Raw genomic sequence first — 20,166 nt, forward strand, 5'->3', positions numbered from 1 at the left:
CAAAAATAATGACGAGGTGGACGCCGCAACAAAAAAGACCAAGAGGGAGGCCTAAGAAACGTTGGAGCGACTGCATTGAAGAAGACCTTAGAAAGATGGGCAAGTTTACCAACTGGAAAAGAACAGCCAAGCTTCGTGATAACTGGAGGATGATTGTAGAGGAGGCCAAGACCCACAAAGGGTTGTAGAGCCAACGGAAGTAAGAAGTAAGTACATCCATTAGTTAGACACTGACTTCTAGACCGATGCACCTAAGAACAGCTTTTTTGCTTTTCAGTGTTTTTGGGAGTCGGTTTTATTTTTGGTATTTTTTTTTAAATTGATTTATTCTGTTAAAATACTATCAAAAAATCACAATTTGCAGATTCAAAAGCCGGGTTATGTCATTTGACGAATCAGTAAGACTGGATGACCCCCAGTATAGTAAGAAAACGGTGCAGATCAGGATCATTTTGAATCATTAATTCTCTAGTTTGGACAAGCTAATTTCATCATCGACTGAGCCCTTCTCCGACTATGTTGGCGTCTTGCCGTCTTACTGGATGCAATGAGGGCTACCGTGTATGAAATCGCCGCTAGAGGCGCTTGTGTAGCGTGAGGTCTTCCAGGCGTCAAATGTTACTGTTTTGTTCACACTTTTATCTTTCGGAAACTTATGTCCGCCTTTCTTTTCCGAGCAAAACGGCACTGCGCAACACTGTGGCATCGCCAATACGTTTACACTATAGTTTTACTGTATTAAATAAGATCTAATATAATCATCTAATGTGGATATAAGTTTTGGCGCTCATAATACGAACTTTGATAGCCGTAGTTTAGGACCTCACGCTACAGTCGCGCCATCTGGTGAAACAAAAAACGATAGCTCTCATTGCGTCGGCCAGTTTGTCTGACTTTCTCAACATTACACACACGGTCGAATTAAGAACCTTTATTATGGGTAGTCGGTTAAAACAGTAAAAGTTGTCTTGTTTTACCTAAAACTTGCCTAAAACGTGTGTAGCTGTTCCCTGGGCGTGGCGCGGACGTGGTCGTCGACGGTGAGCAGCATGTTGAAGGAGAGGAACATGGCGGCCGCCGACGCCCCGTGCCACGCGTCGTGCGAGTCGAACAGCGCCAGCACGGAGCACTGCGCGTTGTGCGAGCGGGACATGGCCGGCGTTTGCTGCACACGAGGGGGAACACGAGGTTTGAGTAACAAAATGCGCCTAAATGTGCCTAAACAGACCCTTAACGCCCCCTAAAAAGTCACTACACTCCCTTAAAAGTCACTACACTCCAATAAAAGTCACTTAACTCCCCTAAAACACCCCTAAAATGTCGCCAAAAACACGCCTAATATGTCCCTAAACTCCCCCTAAAAAGTCCCTAAACTCCCCCCAAAAGTCCCTAAACTTCCCTAAAATGACTCCAAAAGTCCCTTAATTCCCCTTTAAAGGTCAAATTCCCCCAAGTCACTTAACTCTGGCTAAAAAGTCTCTAAAGCAGTGGTTCTTAACCTTTTTGGCATGAGGGACCACTTTATCAAAAGTTTGTCTTGCCGGGGACCACCAAAATGGTTTTAACTTGACGGTTCTTTGATAAAGGATACGAGCACACTTTATAATTAGCACTCATTTCTTTATTATTTAGCAAAAAAACAAAAATCATGTCGGCAGTGGCATTCAAAAGATTTCTATGCTTGTTTTTTAACAATCAGAAGCGTCGAAAACCCACGGACGTATTTATAGTTTTGACAAGGATCCATCCTCTAGGTAACATAAAAACAGAGTTTTAGCTCCAAATAAATCTTTCATTTACAAACTAGACATTGCGTTTACAAAACGCAAGTACCTACTCTTATACTATTCAATTCTGTTTCCAAATGCGCGAGCGAAGCGAGCGCGAAATTTTTTTCTCAAACCAAACATTACGTAAAATGTAGCCCAAACGTACTTACATTTTTGTTTGTTGACAAACGCAAAAATAAGGGCACACAGTTTCTGAATACGCGAGCGAAGCGAGCGCAAAATTTTAACTATTTTTTAGGACTCAATGCCAAAATTACGTAAAATGTAGCCCAAATATATATTTTTTTTCTGTTGAACAAGTAAGATCTTAAATACGTCCATGCGAAAACCCCTGTTCGCATAGATAAGTCGTTAACAATAAAGTTAGATTAGCAACGTCGCGAAGCAATGCTTCGCGGACCACTTGGAATGCCTCCAGGGACCACCAGTGGTCCGCGGACCACCGGTTAAGAACCACTGCTCTAAAGCTTCACTAGAATGTTCCCAAGTCTCTAAAATATCCCTAAAATGCCCGTGTCCCATACGCACGTTGATGTCGGTCCTGCTTGTGATTTCTCTCCGGAGGTGTCGGATTGTAGTCCCATAAGGAATAGATAGTTTACCTGTGTCTGCGCAAATATTTATGATTTCCTTACACAAGAACAGCTGACCATTATTAAAAGAGTAACATTGGTTCCATCACTCACCGACCACTTAGTCTTGGAGTCCAGGAACAGCCTGAGCGCGAGGAACCAGGCGAGGTGCGCCAGGCCGCAGTAGAACCACGTGTGCGGGGCGATGGGCTCGCGGTGCAGCAGCTTCATGATGAAGTAGAACAGCGTGTACAGGATCGCGTTGCCCAAGAGGATGGCCAGGAGTTGGCGGGCGAAGTCCTTGTTGTGGATTACTGCGCTGGAAGGTGGGGAAGGAAAACTGTACTTAAAATTGTAAGGGTAAAGAGTTTGCTTGATTTTTACTACTATAGACCATTATGTGTGTTTAAAAATTTTATATATGTATCACTATAGGATTATATAAAAATGAATGCCACTTCGTTGTAATTGTAACTCAAGAACGTAACGCTCAAATATAAAAAACAATTTTTCAGGTTTTGTTCGGACTATTTAGTAAATGGTTGAAATGAAGTTTGCATAACATCGGTCGAGTGGTTATTCATTTATCACATTTTTTAAACCACTAGTGTAATTATAGAATAATTTTCTCAAACACATAGATTGCTATGACAGTCCGTAAGGGTGCTTCTACACGGTGCAAGTAGCTTGCGTTTATTGAGGCACATGCGCAGGTTACATGCATTTTAAAATTCGCGCATGTACCAAAGCAACCCACCTAGAGTGTAGAGCCTTAGAAAAGTTGCATTGATATTTGCATGACTTGGAATCGGTAGTCAACTAAACAGACTGTTTGTAACACACACACCGCGGTTAGTATACATACCTGTATATAGCGAAGGCCCAATTAGTAACATTAGCGGCCGCCAGCAGCGCGGCGCGGGCGCGGTGTGCCGGCGCCAGTGCTCGCCATCTGTGCAAGCGCAGGGCTGACATGCCACGACCTAGTGCTGACCATTCTGTGCAAGATAGGTATGTATTATTATAATCCTTTATGCCACACCTATTTCATCACCTACCTAGCCTTTCTCCAACTATCTTGGGATCGGTTAAACAGAGCAACTGCTTATACATAAATAAACATTTTGGAAAAGATGTGCAGAGGCGAGCTTTAGGTTTTCTTACAGCAAACATGATTGTAAAAAATGGTTAATCTGAATATTCATGATAAAAATCGAACATTCACAGTTGGGGGACTGTAGCATCGAACACTTCAGTCACATATAATTTTCGAAGTGAAAGCTATATGATGGAGCTATTACGTAAACTCCACTTTAAAAAATAAATAAGGGATTAAAAACTAAATAAAAAACACTACTTTTAACAATAAAAAATATATAGTGTATAGACTAATAAACACATCGCATAATAGGGTATTTTAGTCTAGATGAGAAAAAAATTAAAAGTGTATTACAATGATTGTTTAGAGGAAAAGCAATCGGGAAATGTTAGTTTCACTTCGTAAGGTACATAAATATATTTTTTATTGCAGTTTAAAGTTTTAAGGTTTTTTTATCTGTCTTTGAACACTACGAAATGTCGCCGCCATGCTAATGACGTCATTACGGTAGTAAACAAAAGTGTCATAGATTTTATAACCTCTAAATATTATCCACATTTCTCAAAGTATTGATTCTTGAAGTAGTTAACCTATCATTAAAGAGTATATTTCATTAGATAGGTAATGTTAATACAGTTACTTACATCAAAGTGATCTTCACAAAAGTATAAACGAGATTTATCTGATAACAGTCCGGGATCTCGTCTCGCAACTTTTAACCAAGTGTTTCTCATATTTATATCCACTGGTACTTGAAACCATAATTTGTCTCGTGTTTTTACACTAGTGTTCTCACATTCAGAAACAACACACCAACGATACGGAGCATAATTACTCATTATTAAAATTTTCAATACATATCAAAATATGTATTACTGACAGCTGTAGTTTGTTTACTAACGTAATGACGTCATGACCAAAAAACAATCATGGCGTCCGTTGTGTGCCGCGTTTTCGCGAAATACGCGCGAAATTTGAAATTATGATAAAACAATTAATTTATATTCGTACATAACGTGAGAAAAAAAAATATTTTTAATTTTTTAGAGATATATTAAGACTAAAGAATTTATTTGAGATATATTTCAAAAATGCATGTAATACCCTATTGAGTAAAATCCTATTTTGAGATTCATCATCATCATCATCTCAGCCATAGGACGTCTCAACGTCTTTTGAGATTACAACCGTATTTATTGATCCCAACGACCTTCGACTGTTAAAGTAAATAAAATGCAAATACGTACCTAAATTAAACTTCCCCGCGTAGTATATCTTGAGCGTGAGTATGAGGCAAGTCGCGATGTGCAGTATCGTGAACAGCACCGAGAACGCCACGCTCGGGAACAGGATGCCGAACAGACCTGCACAACATACAACGTCATGTGCCTCCAGAAGCGACTGCCTATCTGACTTCCTCAACCCAGTTACCCGAACAACTCAACACCCCTTGATTAGACTGGTGTCAGGCTGACTGGCTTCAGACTACCCGTAACGACTGCCAAGGATGTTCATAAGTTCATTTGCAGAACATAACATATACCTTTTGAAGTTATATCACCCGTTAACAATAAGGCTATTCAAATATGGGCTTTATGTATTGCTGTGTAGATATAGTTTACATTGACAACATTAATTGGAAACTGTCTACTAATTTATGATGATAATTAAAAGTATATTATACAATCTCCTGACAGTGTTTCACCCGCTTACCGAGGGAATTATTTCTCGCACTCGGATAAAAATAGCTTACTGGCAATTTTCATCAAAATTCATTCGATAGTTTTTGAGTGAAAGAGGAACAAGTACATACATAAAAACACTTGAAGAACCTATATTTGAATAATATTTGGACGTAGTTATGCAGAAACGTTCCAACCCACAAGTCACCCGAAATCGAGTTATTGTGATTGAACAGCCTAAAATTTAGCATATGGTTATAACAATAAAACCTCTAGTACCTTTACTGGTTAGAATAAAAAAGAATACAACTGAAACGCGTAAATGCTTATATCTCAAATTCAAGTTGAATTTGAGATATAAGCGTAAATGCTTACGCGTACAGTGGGTTGGAACGTTTCTGCATAACTACGTCCATTTTAGGGTCGGCTTCTAGTCTAACCGGATGAAGCTGAGTACCAGTGTGCCACATGGAGCGACTGTCTACTGAAGTCCTCAACACAGTTACCTGGGCAACAAGATACTGTGACTTACCTAAAGTCATAATAACAGCCAGCACGATGAAGGTGGTATGGGCACTCGGTATGATGTCAGAATGTCGGTTCTGATACAGCTTGATCATCACCAGCACCGCGATCACGTACATGAACGACGAGTCTGGAAATACATTCAATTGTTGAATGAAGTAATAAGCATTGAATGATAAATTGTTACTATTGTAAGAAAAATAACAAACTTCCAAAAATTATAAGAACTGAACAGAATATTTGTATTTTTAAACGTAGATTAAGTACATTTCTAATAGATAAGGCATTTTACTCAGTTGAAATATTTTTAAATGATAAAATACTATGATCTTTAATAATATAAACTCAAAACGATTAAAATTATTTGTACACCAATTCCATTCTGTATACCTATGCTCACAAATAAATACATTGAATTGAATTCGTCATGAATGATAAAATATAACTGACAGCAGTTTATAGGAGAATACGTAAGGAAGTACATTGGAGTATTCATAACGGAGTAGATAAGGGGAGTACATATCGAAGTACATAAGGGAAGTATATAAGGAAAGTACATAACGCAGTACATAAAGAGAGTACATAACGACGTACATAAGGGGAGTACATAACGGATTACCTGAGGAAAGTACATAACAGAGTACATAAAGGGGAGTACATTACGAAGTACATAAGGGAAGTATACATATAAGGAAAGTACATAACGCAGTACATAACGAGTTCATAAGGGGAGCACATAAAAAGTAAGAATGTCTTATGAATTATGTACTCACCACATAGAGGGAAAAAAATGTAGTACATAAAAGAAGTAAGTGTGACGTCAAAAATAAATCAAGGTTGCGAGCATTCACTATGGTAGATCCACCACTTCATCTCAACAATAATCATTGGCACGAATCTTGAGCGCTGACCTTCATCTGCGCAGAAGTGATTTATTGGGTCCCTTTTGTGGTATGAAGTGAGGCGCGGGAGCGGGCTAAAGCGGTGATTGGCCCGCAGTGCATCGCGTCATAGCCGTCACTCGGGATTGGTTCTTTGCTAATAAATCACTTCAGCGCAAGTGAAGGTCAGCGCTCAAGATTCGTGCCGATGATTCTACTGGTTTACAACCTCTACTCGTCAAGTTAACATACTCATGATGATGATGATGAAGACATACCGAATTGGAAGTTCATCTTGTTAGGACAGAGGTGGTAGCAAGCCGACAGGACTCCTTCCATCACCAGCGCCAGGCCCATGGAGTACAGCAGACCGTAGTGCTGAGGGATGCCTAAGTCCTGGAACAGCCGAGTTACAAAATCAAAAATCATTTATTCAAACTTGTGTGCAAAACAGCACTTTTCGAAAGTTTTTTTTTTTTACAAAAGACAGCCCCCAAAACGCCCACCCTTCACCACTTCCTATGTGTTTTTGCTGGGAAGAAGAAGTGGCGTAACAAACTCCCCAGCAACACATGTCTGTCTAGTCACAGTCATGCAGTCATTATTTGACTCGCTTTTTCTAATCTTGGGTTTGCTTTTGAGCATTCTGAGTGGGTGTATGAGTATGTAAGTTGGGAAGTGAGTGGGAGAGTAAATAGCGTTGGGTAGCGTGTGAGAATGAGCGGGTGGGTGAGTAGTGGTGGTTGTGGGTGAGTTAGTGAGTACGTGCGTGAGTGTGTGAGTGGGTGTATGAGTATGTGAGTGAGTGTGTATGTAAGTGGGTGACCATGTGTAATGTGTAGTAGATGAATGTGACTGGGTCCGGCCTTGCAGCACGTAGGCCACGTTGGAGTACACAGAGTGGGTGAGTGAGTGAGTGAGTGAGTGGGTGAGTTAGTATCACCTGCGGTCTGCCGCTTGTGGTGCGCTGGCGGCGCCGCACCTGCGCCATGAACACGAGGCCGAGCAGCACGTAGGCCACGTTGGAGTACACAGAGTGGGTGAGTGAGTGAGTGAGTGAGTGGGTGAGTTAGTATCACCTGCGGTCTGCCGCTTGTGGTGCGCTGGCGGCGCCGCACCTGCGCCATGAACACGAGGCCGAGCAGCACGTAGGCCACGTTGGAGTAGTGGGTGAGTGAGTGAGTGAGTGAGTGGGTGAGTTAGTATCACCTGCGGTCTGCCGCTTGTGGTGCGCTGGCGGCGCCGCACCTGCGCCATGAACACGAGGCCGAGCAGCACGTAGGCCACGTTGGAGTACACAGAGTGGGTGAGTGAGTGAGTGAGTGAGTGGGTGAGTTAGTATCACCTGCGGTCTGCCGCTTGTGGTGCGCTGGCGGCGCCGCACCTGCGCCATGAACACGAGGCCGAGCAGCACGTAGGCCACGTTGGAGTACACAGAGTGGGTGAGTGAGTGAGTGAGTGAGTGGGTGAGTTAGTATCACCTGCGGTCTGCCGCTTGTGGTGCGCTGGCGGCGCCGCACCTGCGCCATGAACACGAGGCCGAGCAGCACGTAGGCCACGTTGGAGTACACAGAGTGGGTGAGTGAGTGAGTGAGTGAGTGGGTGAGTTAGTATCACCTGCGGTCTGCCGCTTGTGGTGCGCTGGCGGCGCCGCACCTGCGCCATGAACACGAGGCCGAGCAGCACGTAGGCCACGTTGGAGTACACAGAGTGGGTGAGTGAGTGAGTGAGTGAGTGGGTGAGTTAGTATCACCTGCGGTCTGCCGCTTGTGGTGCGCTGGCGGCGCCGCACCTGCGCCATGAACACGAGGCCGAGCAGCACGTAGGCCACGTTGGAGTACACGTGGTTGAAGTCCGAGAGGAAGCCCAGTGGATGGGCGCAGAGGAAGTTGTAGTAGCACAGGTCCTGGTTGCCTGTCTGGTATACCATCTGGAGAGAATACGAGAAGGTATCAAGTCAGCTGAGCGTAGAAAAGTTGTCGAGTGGCGACCACGACCCAGAAGACGCAACGTGGGCAGAGGCCCCCCACTAGACGGACGGTTCTGGCCAAGGTAGCCGTTAGGCAGTGGATTTGGATTGCTGAAGATAGAGAAAAATTTGATTTTCGGGGAGACAGCAGTCCAACAGCCGACGTCTTTCGGCTGTGACGACAACACAAAGGCGAAGTGGGCGATCACCAAAGGACTTGTTTAAAGGAAAGTCCCTCTTTTTGATCGGAAAACATAACCTTACTTAGCAGTCGCAGTCGTTTAAAAAGTACATCCAAGTGCATGTTTCGTAGAAATATAAAGAAAAGTTACAACGCCTATTTTTAACCATGCTTCAGAAAAACTAAGATTTAAGTGTCTGTAGGACAACATAAAATCTACAACATCTACAACAACATAAAATCAGAGTTTACAGTGTTTTTTTAGATTCCAGCAAAAGTTATGAAAGTAAATGTCATCAAGTAAGGACCATACAAATATTTAAGGGGTCATTAATATAATACACCGTGACTCACCCTCTGATATGTGAAGAGTAGTTGTACGACTGGCAGCGAGTACACCACCGCTACGGTCAGAGCTCCCCAGAAGTACCTGAAATTCACACCAATATTATTTTAACCTAAAAAGTTACTCTACTGAAAAAAAGGTGAGTATGTCTAAAAAAGTGAGTTTTGTACGCGGTTAAATTGAGAACCTTTATTTTTGGAGGTCGGTTAAAACACATACATATTGTACTGGATGCGTTCAGTCATTTAGTAATGTGGTCATAAGCAAAAGGGCTCGTCATCCATCATCATGTGATGACGAGGGCAATATAGACTTCTTTATAGGTGCATCCTATTTACAAAAGGCTTAGTTGCTGGCGTAGGCTTTTACCTGTCTGATCTCCTGGCGAAGGTCTCCGGAGGAGCGCGGGTCAGCTTGTGTACGGTGAGAGGGTGTGAGCGGGACCACTGTTCCTCTGTAAAAGATAGATAATATACATACATGGATAATACATAAATGAGTATTTAGGGGGAAAACATAGGGGGATAGGTACTCCCACCTATGTTGTAGAGAGAAGACATATTAAGAAGGAATATAATAAGAGAGTGTGCAGGGTGAGTACATAAGGGAGTGTGTAGGGGGAGTACATAAGGTGAGGAGTACATAAGGAGAGTGTAGGGAGGATACATATGGGAGGATACATGGAGTGATGGAGGGACAACATGGGTGTGTGAGGATAAGGATGGGAGGACAAACATGGGATGTGGGAGATGATGATGCGAGATATGACAGGTGTAAGGGGGGATGCGCAGGACAGGAGGTGTAGGTGATGCGGAGACAACGATGCGCAGGACATTACGTGCGCAGGATACATGGAGATGACAACGATGCGCAGATGATCATCACGATGCGCATGATGATGACGACCGTATGATGAGAACCGATGACAGGATGGCAGGATACACGATGCGAGGATGACAACACATGATGGAGCGCAGGATGACACACACGATGCGCAGAGGGATTACGATGCGAGGACACGATGCAGCAGGATGACACACGATGCGAGGATATGATGCGCAGGGGACAACATACGATGCGAGACAACATTGATGCGCAGGACAACACGATGCGTATGATGACATGATGCAGACATCACATGTGAGCAACATGATGATGACACACACGGGATGCGCAGGATGATACACGATGATGACGAGGAGTACACAAGATGTGCGGAGGACATGATGCAGGAGGATACATACAGATGCATGACAACATGATGTGGAGGAGGATGGAAGGAGGATATGTGTGAGGATGACAGGGATGGGAGGAGTACATGGATGTGTAGGAGGAGTACATAAGGGAGTGTGTAGGAGGAGTACATAAGGGAGTGTGTAGGGATACATAAGGGCGTGTGTAGGGGGAGTACATAAGGGAGTGTGTTGGGGTAGTACATAAGATTGTAGAGGAAGTACATAAGGGAGTATATAGAGAGTCCATAAGGGAAGTTTTGGAGGGGAGTACTAAAGGTAGTAAAAGGAGAGTACACGGAACACATAGGTAAGGACACAAGAGAGAATATAATAAAAGATTTTTTTAAATAGACTCTTACCTTCCGGCTCATCGTCCTCATCCCTCAGTAGCGGTGCCTCCCCCTCCCCGGCGGTGGCGGCGCTCGCGCTTGACGTAGACGCCTGCACTATGGGCTCCGACTCTATGATTGTTACCGTCTCTGTGGAACATAGGGTTAAGTTAACATTTGACTGTCTGGAATAACTCTAAAGAAAATTAGATGCATTCTGTTGAGAACATCACTACGCCCGGGCTCGCGCGGGCGGAGCCGCGGGCGCAGGGGGGCGCTCGATCAGCTGGCGCGCGCGCCGGCCGTCACAAGAAGCACTGCGTCATCGTCCACCGTACCGAGCGCGCACGACCTTCATTTCTTATAATTGTTAATTCCGTCATTCCTAAGTGTTGTAATTTATACAGTCCACTATTATACTTGTTAGCTACGAAGTTACTGAAGTTTTGTTCTACCAACACCCGTAGGATATTCCACAATTTCCGTTTACATTCATATATTGCTAAGTTTATGGAAAGTTTCGCCAGTAAGTCATTGATAGCTTACAGGAAATCATCTAACAGATAAGCTTCCGAAATTATTTGTATGTACACTCAGCGGCACGGAATTTGGCCCAAACAAACACAAGTAGATATCAGCCCAGATAGCTGTTGCAAATTCTAATTTCATATAACATATTGTCAGTCCTTTCGTAATTGTTAATTAAAATACAGAAAAATGTGTGTCTGTTTAACTTTTGTAACACTGGAAACAGATTCCGTTGTTGGAACACAAAGCAGAAAGTTAAGTTTAAATTCAGATAGAAATTGCCGAAGTACTAAGCACGTTCCAAAAAAAATTATGATTATGATCCTTTTTTTGTTTCTCTTTTTTTCACAATTTGATCTGAAAATTACCCTCACTGCAGCTCAAGTTGCTCAAGTAGTGTTGCTAAGACCTCAAGGGCGGAAGCAGCGGAAGATCGTTGAAACTTTAAGTGCACCGCGTAGAAGTTAAAGATATGCATAGAAAATGTATGACCAGACTGGCCTTTACACAAGAAGACCAAAAAGTGGGGGTGTAAGGTGTTCGTCGCCGCACGACGACCGATTTATCGTACGTGCAATAATAAAAAATCGGTTTTCACTGCGTTAGAGATACGCCAGCCTTTGCAAACAGCAAGATAATTCAACGTCCGTAAGTACACAATAAGAAGAAGGATGGAGGAACGGGATCTGCGTGCTCGAAGACCAACTCGAGGCCCGGAACTTCTCTCGCACCATCGCAAAGCCAGACTTAGGTTTGCAAAAGAACATGCAAAATGGACGCGTGACCAATGGAGTAAAATTTTAAGGACCGATTAATGCAGAGTCATCTTAAAAGCTCCAGACGGCCGTGAACGTGAATGGAGAAAGCGTGGAGAATGGTTTCTTACCACCACTACCAAGCAAACAGTCGGTTTTCATGGTGGGTCCATCTTGGTTTGGCGAGGCATAAGTTCAGAAGCCTGTACTGAATTATTGGTTGTCGAAAGTCGTCTGACAACAGTGCGGTATATTGAAGAGATCCTTCAAAATCATGTTTTACCCTGTGAGGTATTCATAGGAAGTGAAGAATTTCGTATAATGCAGGACAATGCTCGTCCTCACGCAGCTCTTTGCGTAACCGCTTACTTGTTCGAGGTCGGTGTTAAAAAATTGGACTGGCCTGCAAGAAACCCAGCTATGAATCCTGTAGAACATGTCTGGAATATGCTTAAAAGACAGGTCCGAGCAAGTCGTAACCCACCACGGACTCTTAGTGAACTGAAAACCGCGCTGGTAGCTGCCTGAGAGGAGATCTCTCAGGTGGAGATAAAAAACATCATCCAGAGCTTGCCAGATCGTATGCAGGCAGTTATCAGATCAAGAGGAAGAAACACCCATTATTAAAATTCGGTTACTTTCTGTTTTGTTAAAAATGTTGATTTAAAAAGTTTATGGTGAATATTGCGGGAAAGGGACTCTGTTTCCTAACTCAATGAAACTTAATGAAAATCCTCACAATTCTGTTGTTTGTTAGTCATTTTCTTTTGGAAAATGAGTAAATTAAATAATTTTAAAATAAAAGTTCAGATTTTTCATTTAAATAATGGTTATAAGGCCCAAATGTGCTTGGGCCAGATTCCGTGCCGCTGAGTGTATGTACTTTCAAAGTATATTTTGGACACCAATGACTGTTTCGGAGGGTACGTTAAACTGTAGATCCCGGCTGTCATTAAACATCCTTGGCAGTCGTTACGGATAGTCAGAAGCCAGTAAGTCTGATACCAGCCTAACCAGGGGTTGCAAGGGTAACTGGGTTGAGGAGGTCAGATATAGGCAGTCGCTGGTACTCAGATGCACCGACTGTAAGCCGATCCCAACACAGTTGGGGTCAATCATGATTGACGACCTCAATGGCACAATGGTCACCATGCTTGAGGTCCTGGGTCCCTTCCGGGTTCCTGATTCCCGGTTCGGTCGACATTTGCGTGATGAGCATGCTTGTTGGCCGTGGTCTGGGTGTTAGTCTGGTCAGACATCCTAATACTGACCGGAACAGCGACAGGAGCAGGCGACGGTGGCCAGCGTGACGAGCAGAGCGACTGCGGCCACCAGCGCCAGCGTCACCAGAGCACCCACCACGTACTCGCGGTACGAGATCGTCGCTATCACGCACATCCTGATACTGACCGGAACAGCGACAGGAGCAGGCGACGGTGGCCAGCGTGACGAGCAGAGCGACTGCGGCCACCAGCGCCAGCGTCACCAGAGCACCCACCACGTACTCGCGGTACGAGATCGTCGCTATCACGCACATCCTGATACTGACCGGAACAGCGACAGGAGCAGGCGACGGTGGCCAGCGTGACGAGCAGAGCGACTGCGGCCACCAGCGCCAGCGTCACCAGAGCACCCACCACGTACTCGCGGTACGAGATCGTCGCTATCACGCACATCCTGATACTGACCGGAACAGCGACAGGAGCAGGCGACGGTGGCCAGCGTGACGAGCAGAGCGACTGCGGCCACCAGCGCCAGCGTCACCAGAGCACCCACCACGTACTCGCGGTACGAGATCGTCGCTATCACGCACATCCTGATACTGACCGGAACAGCGACAGGAGCAGGCGACGGTGGCCAGCGTGACGAGCAGAGCGACTGCGGCCACCAGCGCCAGCGTCACCAGAGCACCCACCACGTACTCGCGGTACGAGATCGTCGCTATCACGCGGAACCTGAAACATCACATGGTATATTATTTATTTTACAGCAAAGAAAAGCCTTCTTCAGATAACATTGGGAACACTGTAGTAAGAAAACGTTATATCTAGGGCAGTTCCTGGGACAATTCCTGACCACCATAGGCGTAAGTCTGTGGACGGTGAGTTTGCACCAGGTCCAAATCGTGCCACAGCTGCGGGATTGTTCGCACGAGTTACCGCGGCGCTGGTACATAAAGGGCTTAAGAAGGAACATGGTGGGTTTTAGTCAGTATAATGCCCGTTTTCACCAACAATCTCTTAATCTAAGTGCCACTTAGAATAAGGGCTCTCCCAATTTTGACATAAATAACTAGGTATAAGGGACACTTAAACTTTGGTGAAAACGAAATTCTTATTAAGTGTTTCGTAAATGCTCTTAGGGGATCCCTGAATTTAGGTATTTGTTGGTGAAAATGGGCATAACAGTCCCCTCACGTTGCACCCACAGCGGGAGGGGGCATTGGATGATAACAGTCAAGTCTAGAGCCCTACTGACCTGAAGCTCTTCATCCGGTTGTCTCTCCAGTATGTCGCGGAGGAGTCGCTGGCGCCCGTGCACTCCTCGTCGTTCTCCTTCACTATGAACACTATGTAGAAACCCGTAGGAAACATTGATTGCTGGAACAGAAAGCAACTGATTATATTTTAGCAACTTCTAAGAGCTTCAAATAAGTGCTCTAAGGTTCTATAGGTCCAAAGTTAAGCCGTTCTTGGTAAAGTTAAGCTTGCTGCGAACCCTACCGTGTTTCGGTAGGCATAAGATATTGTAGGCCTAGTTGTCGTTTGTTCAGCTCTGGCATTCGTTTTTGGAAAGCCATGACTGGAGAGAGTACCTCGATGTATCAAAAAGGCATTCAGTGAGCTTCAAAGCTGAGTCTAAACTAAAATAGTTGGTTTTAAAAGGTGATTATGTATAGAGAGAGTTTTGGTTTTATAAAAAGGCGAATTTTTCAGTGTGTTCCACATGAATATGATGTATTAGTTAAGTGTAAACTTACCGTCAAGGTGATGCCTCCCTTGCTCATCATGGTGAGATGGTAGCCCTTGTACAGCGCCTCCTTCTCGCTGTCGAACACCGGGCACTGGAACCACAATAATATATCACTCGTCGTAAGCATACTACGACATTGAAGTAAAAGTAATTGAAGCAAAGTAGTCTTCAATCCTTACTAATAATATAAACGCGAAAATAATTCTGCAAATCAGTCTCGCTTTCACGTTGCCTAAAAACCTAGTTAGTTCTAAAAATAGCCTATTGAAAAATATTAATTAAATATAATTTTTTACTTAGGTGCGGGAAGTGGTGATCTTCCTTCACTTTTCCGAGTGTATTCTGTAGATACTACCTTCTCCTATTTCAGCCGTGCAGACTTATTTGTCCTACCTAATTAAACCTAAGGTTTTGTGGAAAAATTATAAGGGTTACTTTCGACTAAGAATGAACTGTTGTAATGATAAAATGCATATGCTTACCGAGTTGTTTTGTATAGAGACAGTAGCGCATATGTCATCATCTGAGTCTATAATAAGAATCACGCTCTTAGGAATTGTGTAGTTGAACCTGCAATGAAAACGTACTACAATTTGTGCCGTCTATGACTTATTTCTATTGTTAAGTTTTTATATAGCTACGAGTCTTCCATAGTGTATTAAATAATCAAACAATGAAAAAACAGTGATCCAGGATCAAACGACGTGCAAAAAACACTTTCTTAAATAGGTCTGATAAATCAGGACTCTTCAAAGGGAAAAAAGGCTTTTTGAATATTGTCGGGACCATCTTTGTTTGATTTCGAAAAAGGCGGATCAAACTCCACATTAACTATCATAAGTTGATGTCAATGTTAATAGTGACGATGATGATGATAATGATGATGACATACCTGGAGCCCATCTCAACGGGTCCGTTCGCGGTGACGTTCCACGGATGCTGGTCGAACGAGAAGAAGAAATACTTCGGAGTGCTAGGCGTCGCGTTTAGCTGGAGCTCCTGAAATATTAGAATTTAGAATCTGAAGAAATTGACATTTATTGCAGTGTCTTATCCACAGTTTTAAAAATGATTTGATCTTGTACGGTGGAGGCTAGCATAAAATTATTTTCGGAACTTGTAAATAAAGAAATCCTTTATTTTTTAACCAACATCAACTGTAACTACAGTAGTTACGGCCGAATACTGAAAAACTAGTCAATTGAAGCTTTAAAGTTATCTTATAGACGAAAAACTTCAAAATAAATATATTGCCGAAACCAGGACAAACGCATCAGCGAATAGGCTTCTAAACAAAGATGCAAAAGTGAACCAAGAGTAGATAGCAATAGGACTTTATTGCTATCTACTCTTGGTTCACTTTTTCTTGTTCCATTAGTTACAATATTTTTGAAGTCCTACCTTATTAACATCTACATAGAAGTCGGTGACTCTCCTGAGTTTGATGTCCACGGAGACATTCTTGGGGTTGGAAGTCGTGATCTGTATCGATGGACGGTTCTCCGTTTTTATGTCTGAAATAGTTTTCTTGAATCATTGTTAGCTATTTAATTTTGTCATGACGCAGTAAACCGTGAAGTAAAGGCGAGTTTAAACCAAAGAAGCAAACGCTCATTCTATTTTTCACTTTCTAGATTTCTCACATAGAAAGGTGGGGGTTTCCTTTCGGTCCGAAATCTAAACCCTCTTTTATTCCGTCTGGACAAAAAATAAAACTGTGTACGAAACCGCGGTAACTGTTACTATTTTGTAGAGAAATGAGGGAATGCTCAGCGACATTTAGGTAACATTATGTTATATTTTTTTATACTTTATGTACATAAATGGTACATTGGCGGACTTATTGCCACAATTAAAAGAGTTAAGGAGAAGAATTATGTGTGAAATAATTTGTTGTTCTAAGCTGTAGTTATATCTTCACTTGGGCTTAATGCACACAGACATACATAGTAACATCATAAATTGATTACTATTATACAGACCTGGTCCAGCATCATGAGGGCACAGCGTCCGCGCCATGTCGGAGAACAGCAGCGCGCCACTCGGAGTCTGCACCAGCAGTGGTAGCTCCCAAGATGATATGCCTAGGTACATGAACATATTGGAGAAATACTGTGTGTAAATATACTCTAAACTAAAATAAAGTGAAGGGTTTCTTGAAGACAATTTCAAAATATGTGAGGTATAAGTAAAAAAATCCTAGTTGGGTACATGAATGCCTACAAAAAATTGCTCTACGTTCTCTATTGAGAACGTTTAAGAATCACATTATATAAGCTTAGTAAGTATTAAAAATATTTATGTATATCAGAAAGACAATTAGTTAGACATAGTTTATTTATTTATTTAAACTTTATGCAACGAAACATTACACAGGCGTACTTAATGCCATAGGCATTCTTTCCAGTCAACCTCCAGTTTCAGATGTTTAAAAATATAGAGGCTGTGAAGGTCTTCCTCAGGGTTCTATATTAGGTACAATCATATTGAACCAAATTCATCTTTTTAGTTCTCATATTATTAGAGAATATCTGTTAGTTAATGATTTACTGTTTTATTATATTTATAAACAGTATTAGTTATTTGCTTACCCTTCTGCTGTGTGGCTGTCACAAAGATAGGGTTGTCAGTGCTAAGAGATTCATTCGTCGATACGTGCACGCGGGTCGGGTAACCGTGCCATAACTCTGAATCCTGAAACAACAAGTAGTTCCTGAGATTGGTGTGTTCAAGTGAATAAAGTCTTTAGCTTTATTAAGTACTAGCTGTTTTTCCGCAGTTTCACAATTTTCCTGTGGGAACTTCTGTCCGTAATGGTATAAAATATAGCCTATGTTACTTGGGAGTAGTGGAATTTCCAACATTGGAGGAATTTTTCAAATCGGTATAGTAGTTTCGGAGGGTACAAACAAACAAAAAATTGTTTCCTCTTTATTATATTCAGCATAGATAGATATGTCTTACCTCTACAAAATCCAAGAACTGTTCTGTAGTATCATTGACAATTACTGTAACTCTTGTGTCATACTTGTATCTGAAAAATTCATTAGAATACAGTTTTAAAGATAATACTTAGTTCAATAATAGTCATATATCAGTCTCTCCTTGTGGCATACTGGTACTCAGCTGTATCCGTTTAGACTGGAAGCCGACCTCAACATAGTTGGGGCAAGGCTTGGCAGATGACTCAATATATATAATTAAAAAGCTTTAAACACTAAGTAGGCTATTAAGAATTCAATAAACATAACTTTGTTCTGCAGAATGATTCATACTTCATAATAAAAATGTAAAGAACATTAAGATAACAGCTATCTGTATTGTCTGGCGGTCATTCCCCATATGCTAACTATCTCTTTATTTACTCACTACAGATAGAAATTTGACATTAGCTTTAGCCTGGGTGCATACATTCGGCTTCCTGATCAGGAATTCAGATTCCGAAACCGAAATGCTTTTCTCATACAAAATGTTTACAAGAGGGCACACGTTCTTACTTTTTCCGAATGGAAAAAACCTGACATTAATTTCGGAATCTTCTCCGTGCGTCCAGATAGTCAGAAACAACGTGTGCACTAGTATCACGGAATCCCGATCAGGAATTCCTGATCTGGAAACCGAATGTGAGCGTCCAGGCTTATACAAGTAATATGATACTCCTATCTCTAGTCTAATAAACCATTCAACTGATAGAATATTGGAAAGGGGTAAAACAATAACACAATAATTATATAGTACTTATTCCTGTGGTTTACACCCATTTCTACAGAAAACTGAATATCACATAACTGTTTAGATATTTTATTAAACAGTTCATGCAATTGCAGAGGGAACTACTTTTTGCATCCGGATAATTCTTTGTTTAAAGTTTTCCTCATTAAATGGGCAACTAGCAATTTAGTATTTAAATGAATACCTAAAGCATTAAGGAAAATAAAATGTTGATACTCCATTTGAGTATGTACGAATTTTTATTTAAAAAAAATGCAGCTAAAATTCAATTTAAATGCACTAAGTACAGTTACTTAATCAATCGAATAATTATTTTAAACCATAGTTTAATTTTTATTTATGTAAAAAATCCTATTAAGATTGTTTACTTATAGACCTTTAATACTTATCAAAAGATCTACTCAAATGGATTTTAAGAAACTATTATTTAAAAACAACTTTTAGGGATACAAAAAAAAACCAAAGACAGTAAAGGGGAAGCAATTTACTATCGCACTGAGTAACTAGGGGAACTCCCGAAATATCGAGATAAGAAGATAATATAATACTATTCTTACTATGTAGTACCTATTTATGTTCTAATAATTACTATGAAACAAAGTAACTAAAATGTTTTACAGATCTATCTGTTGCCAGTACCTACTGAACAATAGAAAACCTTATGAAATAGTCTACCCAATACCTTTTTATTCTATTTTTAAAACGTAAACACTACATAATATTCTAGTTAGAATCTACTTACGTGTTATAGATGAAGTTTCTATTAGAAACTCCGCTTTTATTCTTAGTAGCACCAACCACTGTTATTAAGAACAGGGCACCGAATATTATTCTAAACATTTTAATTAATTATGTTTTAGTTTTTACGTAAATAACTACACTTTTCAGCAACATCAACAGACTGTGTTGGTGTTGTGAACAGTTGTGTGAAGTTAGAAGTTTTTTTTGAGTCGCGATAAGTCTCTGCTATATATTTTACAACAAATTGTAAAGATCTATAAGGTAAATCTACAAAACTTCATACAAATGGGAGAATTATTAGTTTAAAATTAAAATAGGTATTCTGAGAGAAAAAAATCGTGTAAACTCAAAAAAATATTGTTTATTTCAAAATATAAATATTCTTTGAAATTCGTGCCACCTAAAAAAGCCTTTTTACGTCAAATCAAAGGTCAAACGTCAATCAATAAGACATATGGTGACTAGACAATTAAACTCACGTTTAGAAATGTATCGTAACCCAAATTAAATCAAATATTTTTCTGACTTATCGAGAGAAAGTGCACTTCTCAGCATATTATGTATTTTTCTTAATGTATCTTTCGATATAACAACGAATCAATACGATGGTAAAAGCTAACAATTTGACGGCTAACTTTTTCACAGACCTATTTATACAGTGTCAGTACGCTATTGCTTGAGTGATGATCGATGATGATCACTGATGATGAACAATTATTTTTTTCCAAGAAAAGTTCTCCGGATGAAACATAAGCATGCGAAGTAATATATCAGTTACAAAATATATATTTTTCCTCACAAAAATAAATATTTTCGTCTTTATTTGCG

The 20,166-nt window shown here is 41.4% G+C and overlaps 1 protein-coding gene across 1 annotated transcript; it reads right to left on the reverse strand.

The window, feature by feature from the left end:
* Nucleotides 1-368: 368 nt before the first annotated feature.
* Nucleotides 369-19,547, reverse strand: LOC110383074 (SID1 transmembrane family member 1). Its single transcript, XM_064042625.1, has 20 exons — nt 19,340-19,547; nt 17,830-17,899; nt 17,457-17,559; nt 16,848-16,949; nt 16,267-16,379; nt 15,758-15,864; nt 15,348-15,435; nt 14,873-14,956; nt 14,371-14,492; nt 13,720-13,847; nt 10,640-10,759; nt 9,415-9,499; nt 9,054-9,129; nt 8,303-8,479; nt 6,828-6,945; nt 5,676-5,798; nt 4,709-4,825; nt 3,228-3,360; nt 2,477-2,681; nt 369-1,165 (listed from the first exon to the last, which is right to left on the reverse strand). Exons 1-20 carry the CDS (start codon nt 19,435-19,437, stop codon nt 989-991), a joined length of 2,346 nt encoding a protein of 781 aa, XP_063898695.1. The 5' UTR covers nt 19,438-19,547; the 3' UTR covers nt 369-988.
* Between the last annotated feature and the right edge of the window lie 619 nt (nt 19,548-20,166).

This window comes from Helicoverpa armigera, chromosome 29, assembly GCF_030705265.1.
Source record: "Helicoverpa armigera isolate CAAS_96S chromosome 29, ASM3070526v1, whole genome shotgun sequence".
Classification (NCBI taxonomy): domain Eukaryota; kingdom Metazoa; phylum Arthropoda; class Insecta; order Lepidoptera; family Noctuidae; genus Helicoverpa; species Helicoverpa armigera.